General features: G+C 33.0%; 2 protein-coding genes across 4 annotated transcripts; both read right to left on the reverse strand.

Annotated features, from left to right (window-relative positions):
* Positions 1–2,448: 2,448 nt before the first annotated feature.
* Positions 2,449–4,419, reverse strand: LOC105107922 (fructose-bisphosphate aldolase, cytoplasmic isozyme 1-like). The gene is made up of 3 exons (XM_011002014.1): positions 4,307–4,419; positions 3,078–3,760; positions 2,449–2,980 (listed from the first exon to the last, which is right to left on the reverse strand). Exons 1-3 carry the CDS (start codon positions 4,332–4,334, stop codon positions 2,618–2,620), a joined length of 1,074 nt encoding a protein of 357 aa, XP_011000316.1. The 5' UTR covers positions 4,335–4,419; the 3' UTR covers positions 2,449–2,617.
* A 406-nt stretch (positions 4,420–4,825) lies between these two features.
* On the reverse strand, positions 4,826–12,929 carry LOC105107923 (uridine kinase-like protein 3). Of its 3 annotated transcripts, none has more exons than XM_011002015.1 (15): positions 12,569–12,926; positions 11,901–12,063; positions 10,867–10,958; positions 10,654–10,723; positions 10,175–10,293; positions 8,991–9,087; positions 8,481–8,560; positions 7,606–7,800; positions 7,358–7,441; positions 7,181–7,241; positions 6,728–6,788; positions 6,148–6,241; positions 5,966–6,038; positions 5,575–5,657; positions 4,826–5,467 (listed from the first exon to the last, which is right to left on the reverse strand). In XM_011002015.1, the coding sequence occupies exons 2-15, from the start codon at positions 12,052–12,054 to the stop codon at positions 5,288–5,290; spliced, it is 1,443 nt and encodes a 480-aa protein (XP_011000317.1). In that variant the 5' UTR covers positions 12,055–12,063; positions 12,569–12,926; the 3' UTR covers positions 4,826–5,287. The 3 variants fall into 3 exon arrangements, with proteins under 3 accessions (XP_011000317.1, XP_011000318.1, XP_011000319.1); XM_011002016.1 differs by lacking the exon at positions 4,826–5,467 and adding an exon at positions 6,951–7,015 and having other exon boundaries at positions 12,569–12,929; XM_011002017.1 differs by lacking the exon at positions 4,826–5,467 and having other exon boundaries at positions 7,197–7,241; positions 12,569–12,929.
* Positions 12,930–19,869: the final 6,940 nt, after the last annotated feature.

The following is a 19,869-nucleotide window of genomic DNA, read 5'->3' on the forward strand; positions in this document are numbered from 1 at the left end:
ATTGATCATTTTTTATACCGATTTTCTTTTTTAATTTCAACTTTCAACATTGAGTATATTAAAAATTGAGCTTCTTTTTTTATTTGCTTTTTATGAGGATGGCTAGCCTCACAATCCAGGTCATAAGTTTTTCATGCTAACTTGGACTGACTCGAAACTTTATTTTTTTCATTTTTTTTATTTCATCATTAGAATTCAGCTTCATAGTTTTTTTTTTCCTTTTAACAAGTGTTTTTTTTCTACAGGAAATCACTATCGCCTTTTCTCTTTAGATTCAATACATTTACTATCATTGTTTTTTTTTAATCATATAATTAAATTAAATCATCTTATTGAATCTAGTAGAGTCTATAACTCAAGTCACAAGATCTTTTTTTTTTTGTTTGCTTTAAAATATATTAGTAATGCTTGAATATTATTTCTTAAGTTATAAGAAAACTCAACTTGGCTTGCAGTGAAGCGCAAACCACTTATCTAGTGTTACATTGTTTATGAAAGATTTCTAGTTCAAGTGCAATTCTGTTGCTTGTTCAAGTTGTATATAAACCATAAGATTTCTAATTAAAATGCATGTGTTATTTTGAAAAAAAAAAAACTGATAGGGTTAGGTTTAAACTCGACACAAAATAAAATTTATTGAATCATTTGCGTGTGTGTGAGTATATGACCTGAAACAGAATGCCGAAATGCTTTGAAATCAAAATTTATTTTTCAAATAAAAAAATAAAACACCATCCAGAACCGAGTTGATAATCTTGGTTGCAATAAATCAATTAAGAGGAAACTAGAATAAACAATAAGAAACTATAATCTATGTGTAGTCTAAAATTGAATTTTTGTATAAAAATAACATAGTTTGGTAAAAATTTTTGGAGAATGACATATGATGGAAAAGTATTTGGAACTAGCACAATTTGAACACCACCGTGTTTTTGAAATATATGTTTTGTGCATAACAATTATTCTTAACAGTTTAGTCAAAACCAAAATGAATATCTTAGCAAATTAATAAACTTGAACACAAGTGAACCCAAAATTTTATTAAAATATTCAATGGCTAAAAAATTATGACAGGAGAGAGAAATGAGAGAAAAATGAAAAGAAAGAACGAGTCATTAGGGACACATCAAAACTCTATTTTGTACACACTCAATACCATTAAAAAGATTTTGATGAAATAATTTTAACTACACCTTGAAAGATCACCAAATGAGATCATAATTACCCTAAATTAACCTAAAAAATCCCTAACCAATTACAATCTCATTTGATAATCTTCCAAAATATGACTAGAGTCGTCTCAAAGAATCCTTTATAAAAATATCATGTGTGTAAAAAATAGAGCTCCAATATATTCTCAGTGATTTATTATTTCCTTTTCTTTTCTCCCTCATTCTATTTCCTACCACATCATTTTTATCTCTCCTCTTTTTTTTATCTATTGTATCTTGAATCTCATCTATTGGCAATTAAACTTTTATAAAATTTTGTGATGATTTTTGTATATATTAATTAATTTGAATGAGACATAGATTTTAAAAAAACTATTATTATCAATAGCAGTTATATATGAACTATGTTATTTTCAGAATACTTTTTTTTATTAGCGTTCGCTGTTAGCTTTTGTTCAAAGTATTTTTTTTAAAATTTTTTTAATTTTTTTTCACTTAAAAAATATAAAATTAATGTTTTTAAGTGTTTTTTTTTATGATTTAATATGTTGATATTAAAAATTAAAATTAAAATTAAAAAAATATCATTTTAATATACTTTCAATTAAAAAATATTTTAAAAAAGTCCGTGCACCACAATACCAAACTTTAAAAGTTATAGATTCTCATAATTGCCCTTTTATCGGTCCACCGTTACTCATTAATATGCTTTTGTTTGGTATTATATTTATTTATTTATTTTTAAAATGTTTTTCATTTAAAAATACATTAATTTTTTTAAAATTGCTTTATGTAAAACATAAATATAAAAATATATTATTTTAATATATTTTCAATTAAAAATCATTTACATTGAGTTATAGATTTTTCATTAGTGTACTTATACGAGGTGTGATAAATATTTTGTCATTTATGCCTTCACTACCATGCAAGTTGGTGGAAGTATAAATACTCCTCGATAACATCCGATCATCGCAAAACATTCTCTCTTATCAAACCTATCTCTACATTTCATTTCATCCTCTACATCACATCACGGATACTCTATCGACCTTCTTTTATCCTCAAATTTACTAATTTAAACATCAAATGATCTCCTATGCCATGCAAAAACTTGTTTCTGCAGGTGAACGTAGGCCCATTATATCATCATAAAGGCCATCAATCTATCGTAAACATGAAGCAAGCCCAACGCTCTTCTATATGAAATATGAAATCTAAATTCCTCATAATCATGTATCTTTGAGCATTTTGCTAGAAGAAAATGACAAAATCCTTCAACCCTTGTATTCGTTAACAATTTATCTCTAAGAAATATATACCGAAAGCAATTGATTAATTAGCAATGTAAGGAGGGAGGACACAAGTTAATTATAAGGAGGGAGAACACAAGTTAATTATACATTACATGCATGAAATCACCAGCCCCATGAACAAGGAGAAGCCTAGTACTTGTAACCCTTCTCGAACAAGCTCTCTGAAGCCAGCCCACCAGTACCTCCTCCAGCATACTTGCCTAGAGTTGCATCTGAATTCCCCTTGCACCTAAGCAGGAATACCTCTTGAGCTTTCTCAACGTTCTCCTTCTTTCCAGCCCATGTTTTGAGTGTGCTTTTTTGCAAAGCTCGGCCGAAAGAGAATGATAGAGTCCATGGTTTCAACACCTCAAGCTTATTCATTGCGTTGAGGTTCAGTGTTGCTTCCTCCTCACTTTGCCCGCCAGACAAGAACACAATTCCTGGTACAGCTGGTGGAACAGTTCTGCGTAGCGCGGTCACTGTGAATTCAGCAATCACCTCAGGTGTTACCTTTAAGAATCAAACCCTTTGAAGATTAATCAATAATTGAAGACAAGTATGACAAACTGAATTATGTTAAGCGGTAATGTTGGTATTTTGATCATACCTTTGGGCTATCAGAACCTGGAGTTACCATGTTAGGCTTGAGGAGTGTACCTTCGAGAAGAACATGGTGATCATTCAATGCCTTGTAAACAGCAGCAAGCACAGTCTCAGTTACAGCAGCACATTTCATTATGTCATGAGCCCCATCAGTCAGAATCTCAGGCTCCACAATAGGCACCAGACCATTCTCCTGGCAAATGATAGCGTAACGAGCCAACCCTTGTGCATTCTGCTGGATAGACAATTCAGATGGTTCAGTTGGGCCAATCTTGAGGACAGCACGCCACTTCGCGAATCGCGCACCGGCCTTGTAGTATTGCTGGCAGCGTGCCCCGAGTGAATCAAAACCTTGGGTTGTAGTTTCACCGTTAGTCCCGGCTAATTCAACTACACCCTTGTCAACTTTGATTCCAGGAATGACATTGTTTTCATGGAGGACCTCAACAAATGGTTTCCCATCAGAGGTTTTCTGGTAGAGGGTTTCTTCAAAAAGGATGACACCAGAGAGGTAAGGTAGGGCTTTGCCGGATGTGAATAGGAGTTCACGCAGGGCTTGGCGGTTGGACTCGATATTCTCAACATTTATGCTTGATAAACGCTTGCCAATGGTGCCTGTGCTCTCATCTGCAGCCAAAATGCCCTTCCCTGGTGTGGCAATGTACTTGGCAGTCTTGATCAGCTCATCTGGAGTAAACCATGGAAAAAACCAACCACCTTAGAAGCTATATAACGCTTGAGTAGATAACCTATACATTAGCATTTGAAGCTTCAATAAATGTGTACGCATGCATTTAGAGTAGGAAATCTGTCAAACCATACACTATGACTCATTGCCCCATATTCACAAAACTAGATGATTTTGTGTTGCAAGAGGTGAATTTTCAATCATTTGTATATGAAAGTCTACAACAAAGGCAATTAAATTAAACTGGATATTCGCCAGTGAACTAGTAGCTCAACCACATCCATATCCCACATTCCTGAAGTGAATCCGCGTTTAAGCCTCTCTTCTGTAACCAACAAAAGAACATGAATATGCATATATCCATAGCTGCAAAGGAGAAGGAAATTCTCTGCTGTAGTGCCTCCAGCTTTCAGTGGTGATGAATTCGTCGTCAAAATGTTGCCTTGAAGTGAGCTTGAGTGCTCGACATAAGCTTCACGGAGTTCAAAAGGTAGGCCATAGAAAAGAGAGGGTAAGGGAGAGGGAGAGGGAGAGAGGTGTACTACCTGCATACTTTCCAACAAAGGCCGACATGCTGAAGCTTTTTCAAGGATGGATATTGGATAAAGAATGACGAATAGAGAAAAATGCAAAAACAAGCTTTTACAAGCACCTCTCCATATAGATCATCTTCAATAGAATATAAATCCACCCCACAATTCTCAACGCGTGTCAAAAGATTGGCCCAACACAGGTTATCATCCTTGGATAAAGCAATGGGTGATCATTGTCTCTGCCAAGTGGCATTTCTTATTATTATATCTTAGCTTAGGCACCATAAATTAAGTATCGTGTGGAAAAGCTCCTCCCTCACCTGCAGCTTGCTCCCTCCAAAATTTGAAGAGGTAGATGCTAACATCTTTGCCTCAACGAATAATTTTTAACCGTTAATGTCAATGTCCCTTCTAATTCATTTCAACTTCATTTTTTTATAGATGCCCCACTATAGTAGAGGGGAAGAAACAGAAGGAAAAATGCAGCCAGAGAGAGAATCTGCAAACCGCAATAACAACAAAGAATCGAGATAGGATATTCAAACCCTAGCTGAACCAAAATAACGGTTCACCGTAAAATTTTATCACCATATATGAAATAAAATATCTGGGTTCACAGATACAAATATTAATGGGGAGGCTGTCACCATCAAGTTCCAAGTAGGTGCCTCTAATCACCAATCACTTTCCTCTGAGCGATGCAAACTGAGTAACGTTTTGGTTGTGGATTTATTGCACTGCTTCTTTTTTTTCCTTGGAGAAACCCTCTGCACATAGAACTAAGGTGACAGAGAATCAAACACCTCCTCTGTGACTCAGTTTTTTTTTTTTTTTTTTTTTTAAATAAACATATAGAAATGGAAGGAAGAAACTAGAGGTTTGATTTGAGTCAAAATTTGTTCAAAACTGAAAGCGCACAACTCAGCACATAAAGAGTCCGGCAGGTTCGGCTGCTCGCTCTCTGCCGATTACTCAGCGCAGCCCTTAGTATCTCTATTGTGTATGGGCCACCACTAGTTCGTTGTCATCGTCGTCTGTGCCAAAATATCTATCTCCAAACTCACCCATGCCAGGTATGACACGGAAATCTTCGTTCAAGCCAGTTTCAATCTCAGACGTTACAATCTTTATTCTTGGGAATCTTTTGCAGACCACATGCACTCCCTGGGGTGCCTGGTGGAAATAAACATCATATTTGTAAGCAGAGAACTGAAAAGTACAAAATTAATGTCTACTGATGAATCACGTAAAGATGAAACCAAAAATTCGATCTCGCTTACAGATATGAGATTAAGAAAAATGATATTGGATTCTGGCACACCCTTGCTAATAAGCAAAGAAATGGCCTGAACAGCTGAATTGCCTGAACAGAAGGTAGAAAGTCATGTTAATACCAATAAGCAGTGCAAGTCATATATTCAGTCAGGTAATTTGCTATAATATTCAGATTCAAACTTGAATTGAATATAGAAGCTACTATCTTTTATGCTGCATGCCAGTAGAGAATGATGGGGGGACAAGTTGTAGCCAAGTTCAAGGGAGTAAGTGCTTCTCCATCAAGTTACAATAAATAAAAAAAACCGCAAGATTTTGTGTGTCCTTCAATGCAGCAAATTTTTTATTATTACTGATGTATTCCAAAACAAAAATCTATAGAGGAAACAATCCGACCTGTCCCTAGAATGGGATCCAATAGCAACACATGTCTATCCGAGATATCTTGAGGTAACTTTTCATAGATAAGCTGCCAAATCATTGAAGCGTTAAGAATAGTCAGAACTCACAGATTGTATGACACACACAGATATCAACTCAAGACACGCTTGAAAACAAAGAGAAGAGCCTTCACAAACCTGCTGACCATTGTCACCTTCCCTGTGAATAAGAATCTTCCCAATCTTGATGCCTTTACAACATGCTCGCAGAGCATTCTCCATACTCTCGCCACTGGTGTCAATATAAGAGAGATAAGTGGTTGTTTTTCATGCCACTGGGAAAGATGCAGGAGAAGTTCATAAAAAAGTGAAAAATAAGAAATGATTGTTATAATGGCTACAGATTCCAATTCCGCTCCTAATTCTCTTTCTCTAACCAAGAAACTAGAACAATCAATCAATCATGACGCTACCATTCATGTGATCACAACATTGAGCTTTAGAAATTAACACCACCTAGCTTATTGTTGGTTTCATAGTACTCTTGCATAATATTATCAGGAGAGGAACTTCACTATAACTGCAGTTGGTATCAATCATACAGAAAGAAAGATATATGTTATATAGCTGACTTATTGCCATTGCCCATGGTATTCGATCTCATGTGCAGCTTGCAATAGAAGATGCAGGGGAATAAAACATGCAAGTAAATCAAAATGCTAAACAGACAATGGAACATATCAATCCATTGCTTCAAGAATTGAGATCGTATGAGAACCTCCTAATAATGGAGACACCACATAACCGCTTACAAAAATCCACACCAGTGTAAACAGACCCTGCATCACACAGGAAAAAAATGTAGTGAAAACCACGATCCAAGCAGTTTAATTTACAAAATTAAAATACAAGCTCAAACAAGAGAAATATGGACCCATTACTTAAAAGTATGAATTGAGTAGAAATAAGCCATATGCCTAATCTTGCAGCTATAAACGTACCATCACAAGTAAGATATGTTCTGTTACCAGGGTGCCAACATGCACATCATCCATGTTATAGCTATCTAGTAAAGAGAAAGCATAAACCTTTTTATTTGTATCAAAAAACATCAAATATTTCTCCAAGATTTCATCTCTCATTGACAAAATAAATGCCAGGTAAGAGTGAACTAGAAATCAAGAACTGGATAGCCTAAAGATTCTCAAAACATTGAGAAACATCAGCTTACCAGTGGGAGTGGTCACCTGCTTTTCTGTAAATGGTAGATGTCCCAGACCATGTTCAACAACCTGGTAAATGAAAGAGATTGGACAAGCGAACAAACTGAATAAAAGAAAAGGCCACTATATCCCACTCTCAAGAAATAAACATACTAAACAAACTAATTAAGAAAACATAAACCCACCAAACGAATCAATCTGTCAGCATAAAAAACAAAGTCATGTTTTGTTGTCTGGGAATCACGTATTAGGGTATGCATACCACGTATCTGCATGAGACAAGTAATGATTGGAGGATGAGAATAAGCAAAATACAGTACAGTACACAGAGCCAGAAAAGCTGGTAATATGTTCTTCTTAATCAAGATTAATTAGATCTCCATTAGAATTCATATCCTTTTGCCAGCTTAGATTAGAGTGGAAGAAGCCCCACCTGAAAAGTTGATTGAATGACATATAAGTTGGGATATATTTTACACATGTCATGTTGGCCAAGCTTCGTACAAATATGTTGCACAATCAAATCAATGGCTACATGATTATCTCCCCCGCGAGGAATGATGATGTCAGCATACTTCTTTGTTGGGAGTATGAAGTCATCAAAAGCAGGCTTCACAAATTTTGAGTACTGCATCAAAATAATTCTATTACTTACTACTAGAGGAAGGTAATACACCATGATAGCAATTTAGATGAGATGAAACCTCGCCTCACTTGCATAGAAGGCTTTCTATTGGTTTACTTTAAGATTCTCTTCATCTCTAAATAAGTATCATAATTCATCAAGTTAAAAATAAAAAGATAACATAAGAAATCACGTGTTGTTGCTAACCATCCAAAGTTAAATAGTAAATAAAAAGGAAACTGGATTTTTCCTTTAACGATGGAGATAACAAAGGCAGGGTGAGGTTACACATAAACTCACTTTTTAACATAATAAAAGTATAAAGGAAGAATGACGGTGATTTTGGGATAGCAAGGGTAGAAATTAAGAAAAACTCAATGGAAAAAAGAAAAGGGAGTGGTAGGAGTGCACTTCGTATCTCTCTTCTCCAAGCCTCACATGTTCTAAGTTGAATAAATTGGCTGGGGAACAGGCTGTAGATCTAGGAAGTTCTTCATTTTTTTCCTTTCTTTTTTCTCACCATATTTAACAACCAAACAACCAAAAAGAAGAAGAAATTTATATTTCCTGGATTTTAGTTTCAATAAAACTGTAAGAGAACAATGCAAGAAACGAAAGAACTATTCCACTTTTAGGCTCCCATTAGTTCAAGATTCAAACCTACGAAATAAAAGGTCTCTAACCTGATCAAGTACTGTGCCAATATCTCTACCCTTCTCAACAGTATCACGCCTTATTCTCCTTGCCAGACGTACATCAGCATCTGCACTGAAAATTGAACAATGTCAAGCAATGGTGCTAGCAACATATAAGATACATTTGTGTAATATATTCAATCATTTTATAAGGAACATCAGAACCTATTGGTTACAAAACAAAACAGAAAGACAAATGGCAAGAAACAACATAAAATTGTTACGGTTTGGAGAAAAACAGGTAGGTGTAAACATTTTGTTAAAGGAAAAACCAATTGCTACTTGAGACAACCTGAGAAAGAAAGGTTGCCATTAAAAAAACTCCAATAATAAGGCCAGTAAGGTAAGGATTATGACATTTCTCAGAAGGTTACAACTAAAATATAACGTGCCCTATAGGTTATATGCATTTTATGAACCCACATCTTCACACAATGTCCCTGTATAGATTATACACAGTGATGCAAAAGTTAACTGATAGCTGGAAAACTAAATAACCTGTATCAACAAATAGCTTCATGTTCATCAACTCTCGAACGCGAGGATCATGGAAAATTAGAATGCCTTCCAAGATTATAACATCTGAAGGATTGACCTGTAAAATAGTTGTAGTAATAAGAATTCAGAATGTGATGCACATGGAAGAATCAGACATGGGATTTACATTCTATCAGTCTAACTACAATATCAGAGATGAGTTCAAATAACAATGTTGTGCAAAGACATCATGGAAGAAGTATTCAAATGCACCATGTAGAGAAATTTCAGTATGGCAAAACACTGGTAAGTGTAATATAGCATGTACAGCTGAAACATAAAAGGAGACATTTGTCCACCAATGATTAATATGAAGGTGCCCATCATACTTGCACATGTACACCCAGGTCACTGACAAAGACTACAATCAATACAGTGGAAAAGAGAAACTGCTAACTACTGAAGTTTAAGTTTTTTCTTTTTTCTTTTTTTTTTCGTTATATTAATAGTTCCCTAAATTAAAAAAAGAACTCAATTAAGAGAAAGAAAAGGAAGGAATCCAATTATGCAATGTAGTATAGTATAATCATAATAGTAGTATTGTTCCCTTTAGTTTTTTTACCTTTTTGTAGCTCTAACATTTAGAATTTTTTATGCCTGTAACATTCCATGTTGGACAATATAAGCAACAGAACACAAAATCGAACACAAGGCAAAACCCAAAATCTAGCTATAAGCAATTTCATGGTTCACCAGCGATCTCCTTCAACATTAAGAATTTTACAAAGAAAATGGCAAGTGAACATAAAGCTAAACAATACATTTTCCACTATCCAATTAAGGTCCCATCAAGCAATGTCCAAGACTCTCAGAAGGGATGATTTGGGATAGTCCTACCTTCAACATATTTGCATGAAATGGCTGCTCTCACAACTCCTTTGGCAACCTTATGGTTACAATCTAATGACTTTACCCTCACTAGATAATGCCCCCCAGAAACTATATATATCCATATAGAAAACAAAGCTTTCCAGTAAATACTATATAAAAATCTTAAAAAATTCTGAAGAACACTTGTTATGATAGTACAGAACCAAAGTGTCTCTGTAACCAGGATCAAATTGCAAGATATCCCCAATGGGATTTGGTATAAATCAAGGAGAGTTATCTTTTACAAGACAAGGGGACAATAGGAAAAACTGTACCCTTCTTGCTGGAAAAACATTGTTTTTGTAACTCTTGAAGTCATATTTTGGAATATCTACTGCTTGCCCATGTCTCAACTTCTCCATAGCACATAATAGTTGCTCAGTGTCAAATGCATCTGACAATAAGAGAAATATTATGCTAAAAAACAGGGTGAAATAGCATCCACCACACAAAAAAAATTTCTCCCCGCCATTTCAATAAACTTGGCAAGAATTATGCCCCTAAATGCCTCCACTAGAGATGTACATTACAGAATGTTCCTGTTTGGAAAATGAAATGAGAAAGAAGGAAGCTCAGAGCATGACAAAATAGCAAAGCATTTTCTGGCTTTAGCGGGTATAGGTTTTTTCTCACCAATAATCAAGTAGAAGAGCAGGCCTATTTTGGATAATGACAGTGTAAGAGGAAATACACACCAATCATTGTATCCAAGATCCCTCAAATAGCAAAATGTATCTTAGAGAAGTCTACTCACCAGGATGGTCAAAGTTATACTCATGAACTCTTGTAAGTTCCTCTTCAGTCAGATCATGATAAAAAGAATCCTGCCATGTCATCCATGAATGAGATTTATTTTTATATTCAATCAATCCTGATAGTAGCATCAAACCTTTATGACCAAGAACTCAAATTTTGATATTGTGTTTCCTTAACTTCCAAAACTAATTTGGAATCGGGAAGTAATTACCTGGTTAACAAGCACCACACGCTGATCATGAAGCTGTTGAATAATCATATCACAAACTGTAGTCTTCCCAGAAGCCGCTCCACCAGCAACTCCTGTACCACAATTAGTAAAAATGGCACATTTCATAAAAAATATATCAAAAAAGTGAAAAGGGAATACATGGTCCCATGAAAAAATTAGAAGAAACCAATGCATCAGCAGCAATTATAGATGTAGAAATATTTCATTTTTTCTTCAACATCAGATCCCTCCTGCCCGCCTAATCCTGCTGTTTTAATTTGCTTCAACAAATCTACATCGAAACCAATGTCACCCATTTCTTGATTGACTGGGAGATGTTTAAGAGCAAAATTCAGTACGAGATTACTCTACATCCCTGTTATCCAACTCCCTATTAGATGATTCCAATTGCATTACCCACAAAAAGATTCATTTTTTCACACTTCAAATGTCTATGCTCTGCACACCAAACTCGTGTATCCTCTGTTGTTCTCATTTTCTGGTTAGAGCAGGCAAATATATGCTGTTCAAAAACATTCAACTGATAGGTAAGAGTAGACTAGTTAGAAGTTTCTAATAGAAGAAGGTAGATAACAAGTGCAATGTTCAGCCAAACCAATATGAAAAAACTCTGATGTGGCATTATCAAAATGTACATAAGAGAATTTGCATGCACCCAGGCATAAAACATGTCTTTTGAGCTGATAATAAATAAATGCAATAATTCATGAGCTTTCTCTAATCTGTTCTCTTCTCACTATCTCCATGGACATACTGAAACATCGTAAGAGTGAGAAATTCAAAAATTCATTTTGATGAAAGGACTTTTCTTGATCGTTGCAAAATGCCGATCATACATCCTGAATTTCACCGACCATTGCCAGTCAGTCAGCACATTACCAATGATTGATCTCACAAAAAAAGAAGAGAACCACACAACACCTCTCGGTATAAACCAATCGAAGAATTCACTGAAAACCTATATCAAAACAATACAAGTACAAAATTGACAAAGTGAACGCTCACTAACTCACCAATGACAAAGGGTTGCTTATGCATCTCTTCAGCTGCCAGCGTCGTCGGTTGCCCCACCTGTGTACTTCTCAACTCCAAACCATTCATATGAAACCCAGAAAAATGAACTCCTGATGATGCCTCTATCATATCCTCAACTGATTTAGCACCCATGAAGAAAACCTACAAGAAACAAAAGAGCCCTTTATCCTAAACCACATTTCCCACTTTTTGCACCCACCCCCGCCCCTCTAAAACTCCAACTTTTTACTTTTGCACCCCCCCCCGCCCCTCTAAAACTCCAACTTTTTACAAAAAGAATAAATCTTGCATATCAAATAATCAAAGGGCAACCAAATCAACCATTGCATTCTCTAATTCAATAACAATCACTAAGTTCCATAGCCATAGCACTAAAAAAGCAGAAAAATCAATTAATGAAAACATCCCAACAAAAGTATCAGCGTCACAGCAATTTCCATTTCATTGCATATCACAAAAACATCAAGATGACATCAAAGGGTCGCTCTTTTCAGCATTTCTAACCCACCCAAAAACAACAATCAGCCAATGAACACACAAAGAAATAAAAAATAAAAACTTTAATTAATTACAAAAACCGGAGATTCTAGATTTGATCAATCAAACAAGAAATACCATCAAAAACCAGAAATAATGCAGATTGTACCTGGTGTACAGCTCCAAAATTCAGAGATCAATGAGAGAGAGATTTATGACTGTAAAATTTTTCGCTTTTTAATTAATTATTTATTTGGGAATATTAACAGATTACCGTTTGAAGAAAGTATTATCAGGGAGGCTGGCTGTGAGTTATTTTTTCCTGTTTAAGCAGAGAGAGAATCAGGGACGGAATGATTGCTTAGGCGCGTGCGTGTGTTATACATTGCCGATATAGACATTCCTGAATTTGGGGTCTTTATAGAGTCTGATTTTGCAACAAAGCCTTTGATCGTAGAAATAATTCCCAACTCCTAAAATATTTATAATTATTGCAATATCTATTTCATTGGTAATGTTATTATCTTGAGTTTTAATATATAGAAAAAATATATAAATAAAAATGTTAAAAATACTATTGAAATTATAAATCTCTGAAGTTTTGAGTAAAATGTCATATTATAGAATGGCTTGGATTTAGCATTTGTTTGTTTGATATATTATAAGTCTCTTGATTATAGAGTAGAGATTCAAATTTATTTATCTATTAAAAAAAAAAGAATAATATGAATATTAGGTGAAATAGTATTAACCCTAGTGCTTCCCTATCCAGCGTTTCACACAGAAAAGAAAGTCGTTGAGAGGCTGTTTAGGAGTTCATGTTTAGCTGGTAATAGGTTATGTTTTTTAAAATATTTTTTATTTTAAAAGATATTAAAATAATATTTTTATTTTTTAAAATTTATTTTTAATATTAACGCATTACAATAATTAAAAAAATAAATAAATATTATTTTAAAATAAAAATAAAATATTTTTAAAACACCAGAAAATAAGATAAATAACACTCCTCCTCCACCCCGCACCACCGCCATCTGTCGTATTGATTCCAGATCTTGAAAAGTGGAAGTGATTGGATCGAGGAGGAGAAGGATCCACCTAAGCATCGAATCAGCTGCGGGGTCCAATGTTTTTTTTAAGTATGATGGGGAGTTTTTTCTTCTTCTTTTTAAAATAGTATAATAAAAAATTAGAGAAATAATATACTTTAAAATTTAATTAAAAATAACATGATTTAACATATTGTAAATAATAGCTATGACTCGAGAATAGAAAATATTATATATAATTTTATTTAAAAAATTACTTATTTAAAAATTTAAAAATAAATCAAACTCTCTATTATTATAATTTTCAATAAAAATTGTAATTTTGATGATCATACCATATCTATAATGATGTAAATCTGGATAGCAAAATAACATGACCCAATAATATTTTAAGAACCATTTAAAGAAAAGAGTTTTTTTTTTTTTTTGTAACACCACATAGAATTTTAATTAATCTAGATTTGAGTGGGGTATGATTATGATAATGACAAAATTCTCCCTATCAAGTATTTAACGCAGCTGCATTTAAACCAAGAACCTTGATTATTTGACATAGAACTTGTTATAATTTTATTTAAGGACTAGATAAATATGATTAAATCTGGGGAAAAAAAAGGTTGGTAAAGAAACCTAGAAGCATTTGATATGATATGAAAGTTGAAGTTGTTGTTTTTATTAGTTTTCTAGTTAATTTTAAATTTTAAATTTTAATTTTTTATTTAATTATATTAGAAATATTAGAAATCTTAATGCTAGAAGAATTTTATTAATTATGCAAGTTTTAATTAAAAAAAAGTTATAAAAGATTTTAGATGTAAAATTAATATTATAAAAAAAAACCCATCCAAGAGTTATATATACATATACATACACACACACACACACACACACACATATATATATATATATATGATTTATTTGCAGTGTCTTTTACCCACGCTATGTACTATATGCTAGTATAACATATATGAATTTAAAATAATATCTTAGATTCATCTATTAAATCAGTATCTAGTTTTATAATGAATTGTTCGGTTAGTTTTCTAGGATAGAAAACATAGAGATATAAAATAAATCTATCATTTAAATAGTTTTTATTTCCCATCAATCCTAAGAATTAATCGAGAAATATGTTGTTCTCATTTGGAGCTTGTTACTCACATTTATCTTTGTATAATTAATTCGTAAACACAGTTAGTCTAAGTGACTTAATTATGATCATGCTTTGAAAACCTTAATTAATTATGCGTTGGCTTTATCTTAGTTTAGTCTCTTGTAGTTCTAGGTACAGTTCAACTATTTTTTTTTTTTTAAAAAAAAAATTAAATTAATTTTTTTAATATTTTTGAATCATTTTAATATACTGATATTAAAAATAAAATTTTTAAAATAAAAAAAATATTATTTTAAAAAACAATCCTTAATATACTTTCAAATAAATTTTTAGTCCTCCTTTGGAAATCACAAGCTTTTAACTTTTTCTTTTTGTTTTTTTTACTTTCATAACTTCTTATTCAAAAGCATAATTCCAATCTATTTGATAATATTTATTGTATATCTGTATTGTGATGTAAAATATTTTTTAAAATTTTTGTTATTTAAAAATATATTAAAATATTTTTAAAAATTATTTTTATTTTTGATATTAATATATCAAAATAACCCTGAAAAAACAATAATTTAATATTTTTTTAATATAAATATAATTTAAAAAAATATAATAAAATAGGAGCTACAATTCATTGCTTCTTACCTATAATCAAAAGTCACAACTACAATTAAAAGTTATAGCTACGGTTAATTAAAAATCATAATTCCTCCAAACAGACACTAAAATTTTCCAAGCTTCTGCCCGATTTTATGACCAAAAAATAAAATAAAAAACTCGAACATCATGAAAAAGTAATTAAAAAGAGGTTGTCGTGTTCCACTCAATTAATTGGCATTCAAAATCGAATAATTTTCCTTTCCAATGAAACTACACATTTTTCAATTAAAAACATGAGAAATTGAAAACAAAATTTGTCTGAAAAAGGTGACAACTTTCAAATCAAACTAGAAAAGAAAAAAACACATGAGAAACTTCACCTCCACAATTTCCAAGCAATTGCTAGCTAGTGTCGATTGTCTAGTCATATATTCCAATTTTGGGCAATAGGGAAATCCTACGTGCATCTTCCAATTAAAAACAAAATTTATCTAAAACATGTGACAATTTTCAAATCAAACTATAGGAGAAACACACAGGAGACATCTGACCTCCACAATTTCCAAGCAATTGCCAAAGTCGATTGTCTTGTTGTTCTAAACAAGAGCAAACTGCCACCCAAACATTTTCTCTGAAAATACTAAGCGCCATGTAATCAACCAAAAAAAAAAAAAATCAGAAAAAGGGGATAGCTCAAGGTCCATGATGTGCATGGGGGTAATAGCCACTCCAACAACAAGTGTTGGGTGTTGGGTCATGCTAGCTAAGCCACGATTCTGTTTGTCCCCCTTCGGGCACCAACACATATGGTGCAGTATCGCACGTTATTTTGATGGCTGAACATGTTGTCTTTCGAAGTCTGTCCTTGTGGTCAATTTGTTTGCCACAAGTTTTCTTGATTATTTTGTTTCTAACAAAAACTACATTAACATTGGTATCCTTAGCGAAGTAGGTTAATTACGTGATGCTTACGGTAGTTGTCGGACTTGATATGGCATAATTCGATGTATTGATTGATTTGTTGATCAGGATCGATCATGCAACTAATCATGCCTGTAAAATGAATTATCAAATATATCTTTCTTTAGTTTTTTAATTTTCTAGGAGATCTTCAAGAAAAATAAACGATTTTCAGCAAGTAGACGCATTTTTTCTACCATGTTTCGAGTGGCTAGCCAAAGACCACAGGCACTGTACGTGGATGATAAACAGCATGGCATCTGCATTATTCATCTGATAGGGAGAAAAACAGTGCTGTAGCTTGGTAGGACCTCCAAAGCAAAGAAGTTCAGGGAGATGGAGGGACGAAAGGGAAGAGGTAACCTCATGCCTGAAAGGTGGGTAGTTGCGGTGTCCAGTTCTGTCTTCCTTTATGTCCAAATTAAGCTCCTTCATTTGATTTTTGCCTATGGAGAATTCACATTGTTTTGAAGATTTCCCTTTTCTGGTATGATTGAAGATATTGTTGTTTAAACTTATCAATCATTTGATTAGGAATTTAATTTGCGCTAATTATGATTTAGGTACTGAATGGTGAAAAGTCAATTATTTTTTTTGAGTTGTTGATGCGAAATTCAAGCAACATCAAAATAAAGATTGGCTAAAAGCTCTAGGTGGCCAAATAACAAAATTCAAAATGGATTATTGGTGTTGGGTGAGAGTGATTACAGCAAAAATGGCAATAGAAAAGGAGTTGAAAGCTGAAGGCTAAGGAAGCAGGGAATGTTTTCTTTACATCAGCAAGCAAGCACTGCATTTTCCCAGTAGAAAAATCTTGATGTTAGCTAATCTCATCATGATGACGAGGGGCACCACTGCCTGAGCAGCAACCCATTTTCAAGGAGGCGAGAACTTGAAGGTGGGGCAACAGAGAGTGATTTCCGTTCCTGAAAAGGCCTTGTGTTGCCCTATCAAAGGCTTTGATGGTAGACAAAAGGACATTCTTATATGATGTTTCTGGCCAAATTTTGCCAGTGTTCTTTATCTGGGCTACTTGGCCCTCATTCTAGAGAACAGAACAGAACAGAACTCGAATGAATTGGGCTTATCAACTTTTATTTTTGTGGACCAGTCCGTCGATGATTGTCGAAGGAGTAAATCATGGCTAGATTACAGGACGAGAGAGTACCATAACGAATATTTCATTGATAACCTAGATTTATCTAGATTTTTTTATATAAAAATCATTAAAATAATATTATTTTGAATATTTTATCTGCTCAGCCAGGTTTATCACCTTGAGTCCGATGACCGAGCCATGGTTAATTTATAGACTATAGCACCCTTGTCCCGAGAATAGTAATGTACACATTAGGTTATAAACCCAGCCATTGACAACATTGAAAGGTAAAGCATGCGTTCATGATGAAGAGACCAAAGTAAAGCCATCATGTCAATTTCTCTTACACAATCCTGATATTTCTTTCATGGAAGAAAACCTTTGTGTCAATATGCCGCCGATTCACAACTTGCATGTGTTCATCAATCTCTTTTCTCTGTTGAAAACAAAAAATCCAAAATGTTAAAATTACAGATTTTCACGTTGGCTTTTAGCGAAAATAATTGCAATTCATCTCTTTAAAAAAAAAAAAACATAAAGGGTAGTTGTAATAATTAATGAGGTTCATTTCTTTCTTTAACGTGATAGATTTGAATCTTGAATCAAAAATAGCTACAAGGATTTAGCATGAGCACATCCACTGTATTACTGGTAATGTGATTAAATTTACTTTTAAAATAACATTTTATGTTAATATATATATATATATATTAATAATTTTTTTGTTTTTTAAAAATTATTTTTGATATTAGTATATTAAAATAATTTAAAAATATTAATTTTTTTTTTGGATTCAAGAAAACTCTACCTTTCAAAAAGCATATTTTATAGATTCAGATGAAGAAGTAAAACCTTAATTATTTTAGGTTCTTATAAAAAATACACATCCTAATTTAAACTCAAAACTTGCTGTGTAGATTTTGAGTTTTTTAAAAAATTTTAATTTTTTTTAAATATTAAAATACAAAAATAAATAAATATATAAACACGTTATGAATATCATCGTGAAAGAAAAAAAAATTAAAGTACAATTTTATCCAAAAATACCATCGACAGAATGGAAAATCAATAAAGAACAATCCCATGGAAAAAAAATCCCAACAACTTGTTCTTTATTTTTTCGGTTTCAATGCCTCAAAAGAAAAGGAAATCACTATTAATGGCTTTTGACTATGCACTGCACGCTCTTTTTTACTGCAACAATTTAGGCTCACATCACACTCATCACCATTGCTCAATGATAAAAGAAATCTTCTCATTGACATACCTTTAACTAACTAGGTTAAGTCCTCACAAAAACAGTAAAGCAATTCAATTAGCTAGGGCCATCTAGCTTCAGAGAGATAAAGGAAGGGGAAGCTTCTCTATGTGTTCACTGATACAAAACTTTGCCTTCCTTCCTTATATGTGTGTGTGTGTATATATATATATATATTGCCTTTGTTTGTATAGTATTGTGATGCGAGATGTTTTTGCTTAAAAATATATTAATATAACTTTTTTAAATTTATGACAATATCAACAAACTTAAATTATTGAAAATTACTAGAATAATATTAAATTAATATTTTTTTCAAGACAAACCAACTTTTGAAAAGCATTAAAAAATAAAAGGAATAGCCTTCCCAAACAGGGTTTTCAACCAGAAAAGAAAAGAAAGGATTTGTGATATTATATGAGTGAGAATGTGATGTGTTACACAAAATAACAGTCTCTCAAACTTTTGAATGATTCATATAAATTGAGATGGAGCTGTTGTAATTTATCTAGAGAATGAAATCATTTGTTCAATCTACTTTTCTCTGATCACTCAGAATTTGTGGCTGAAACTCATGCTAGACACCCAGACTTGATATGAGTTTCTTGATGGGAATATATATTTAGCAAAGCAAAACACATACTATATACTTTTTATGATAACATTTAGATTAGTCACTCAAATCAAGGGAGGGTGATAATGCTACAATACTATTCCCAAACCATATTCTTTTTTTTTTTCCTTAAGTAAAAGAGCATATATATATTGACTTAGTAATTAATTATAGTCAACTATAGTAATTAATCCAGGTACAACCTGGCAATTAATCAGAGGCTTAATTTGATTAAGGTTTCATTTCAAACTATTTTATATAATAAGTTAATCCAATCAAATCTGATAAGATTTAATAGGAATTATTTCAAAATATTTTTCTTTTTAAATTTTATCCCAATATTGTTCTGAATTAATTCCAATAATCCATTAGTTAACTCGGTAACCTAGGATTTAAACAACTACGATCCCAACACAAGTGATCAAAGTAATTTAGATCCCATCAATAGACAACCTTATCATCACCAACTCCAAGAATCAATGAGAACATCAAATGGTCTGGATCCACCACCCACTATCCTGTACAAACACATCGCAAATACTGCTAGGGACAAAAAAAAAGAAAGAAAGAGTTGCATGGCATGGAATGTACATGTATCATGATGGAAAAGACAATTACATCAAAGAAAGTCGCAACAAAATCATGGTCCAAAGTTTTGCAAAGCAATCCATGCCATCATTTTGGCCAGATCTTGCCGTCCAGTCCAACTATCCAAGGGCCCCAGAAGAGACCACACTTTGTCATCATCTAATTTTGGTCTCACTGCATGCCACTTGGGAGGAC

Source organism: Populus euphratica, unplaced genomic scaffold (genome assembly GCF_000495115.2).
Source record: "Populus euphratica unplaced genomic scaffold, PopEup_1.0 scaffold176.1, whole genome shotgun sequence".
Classification (NCBI taxonomy): Eukaryota; Viridiplantae; Streptophyta; class Magnoliopsida; order Malpighiales; family Salicaceae; genus Populus; species Populus euphratica.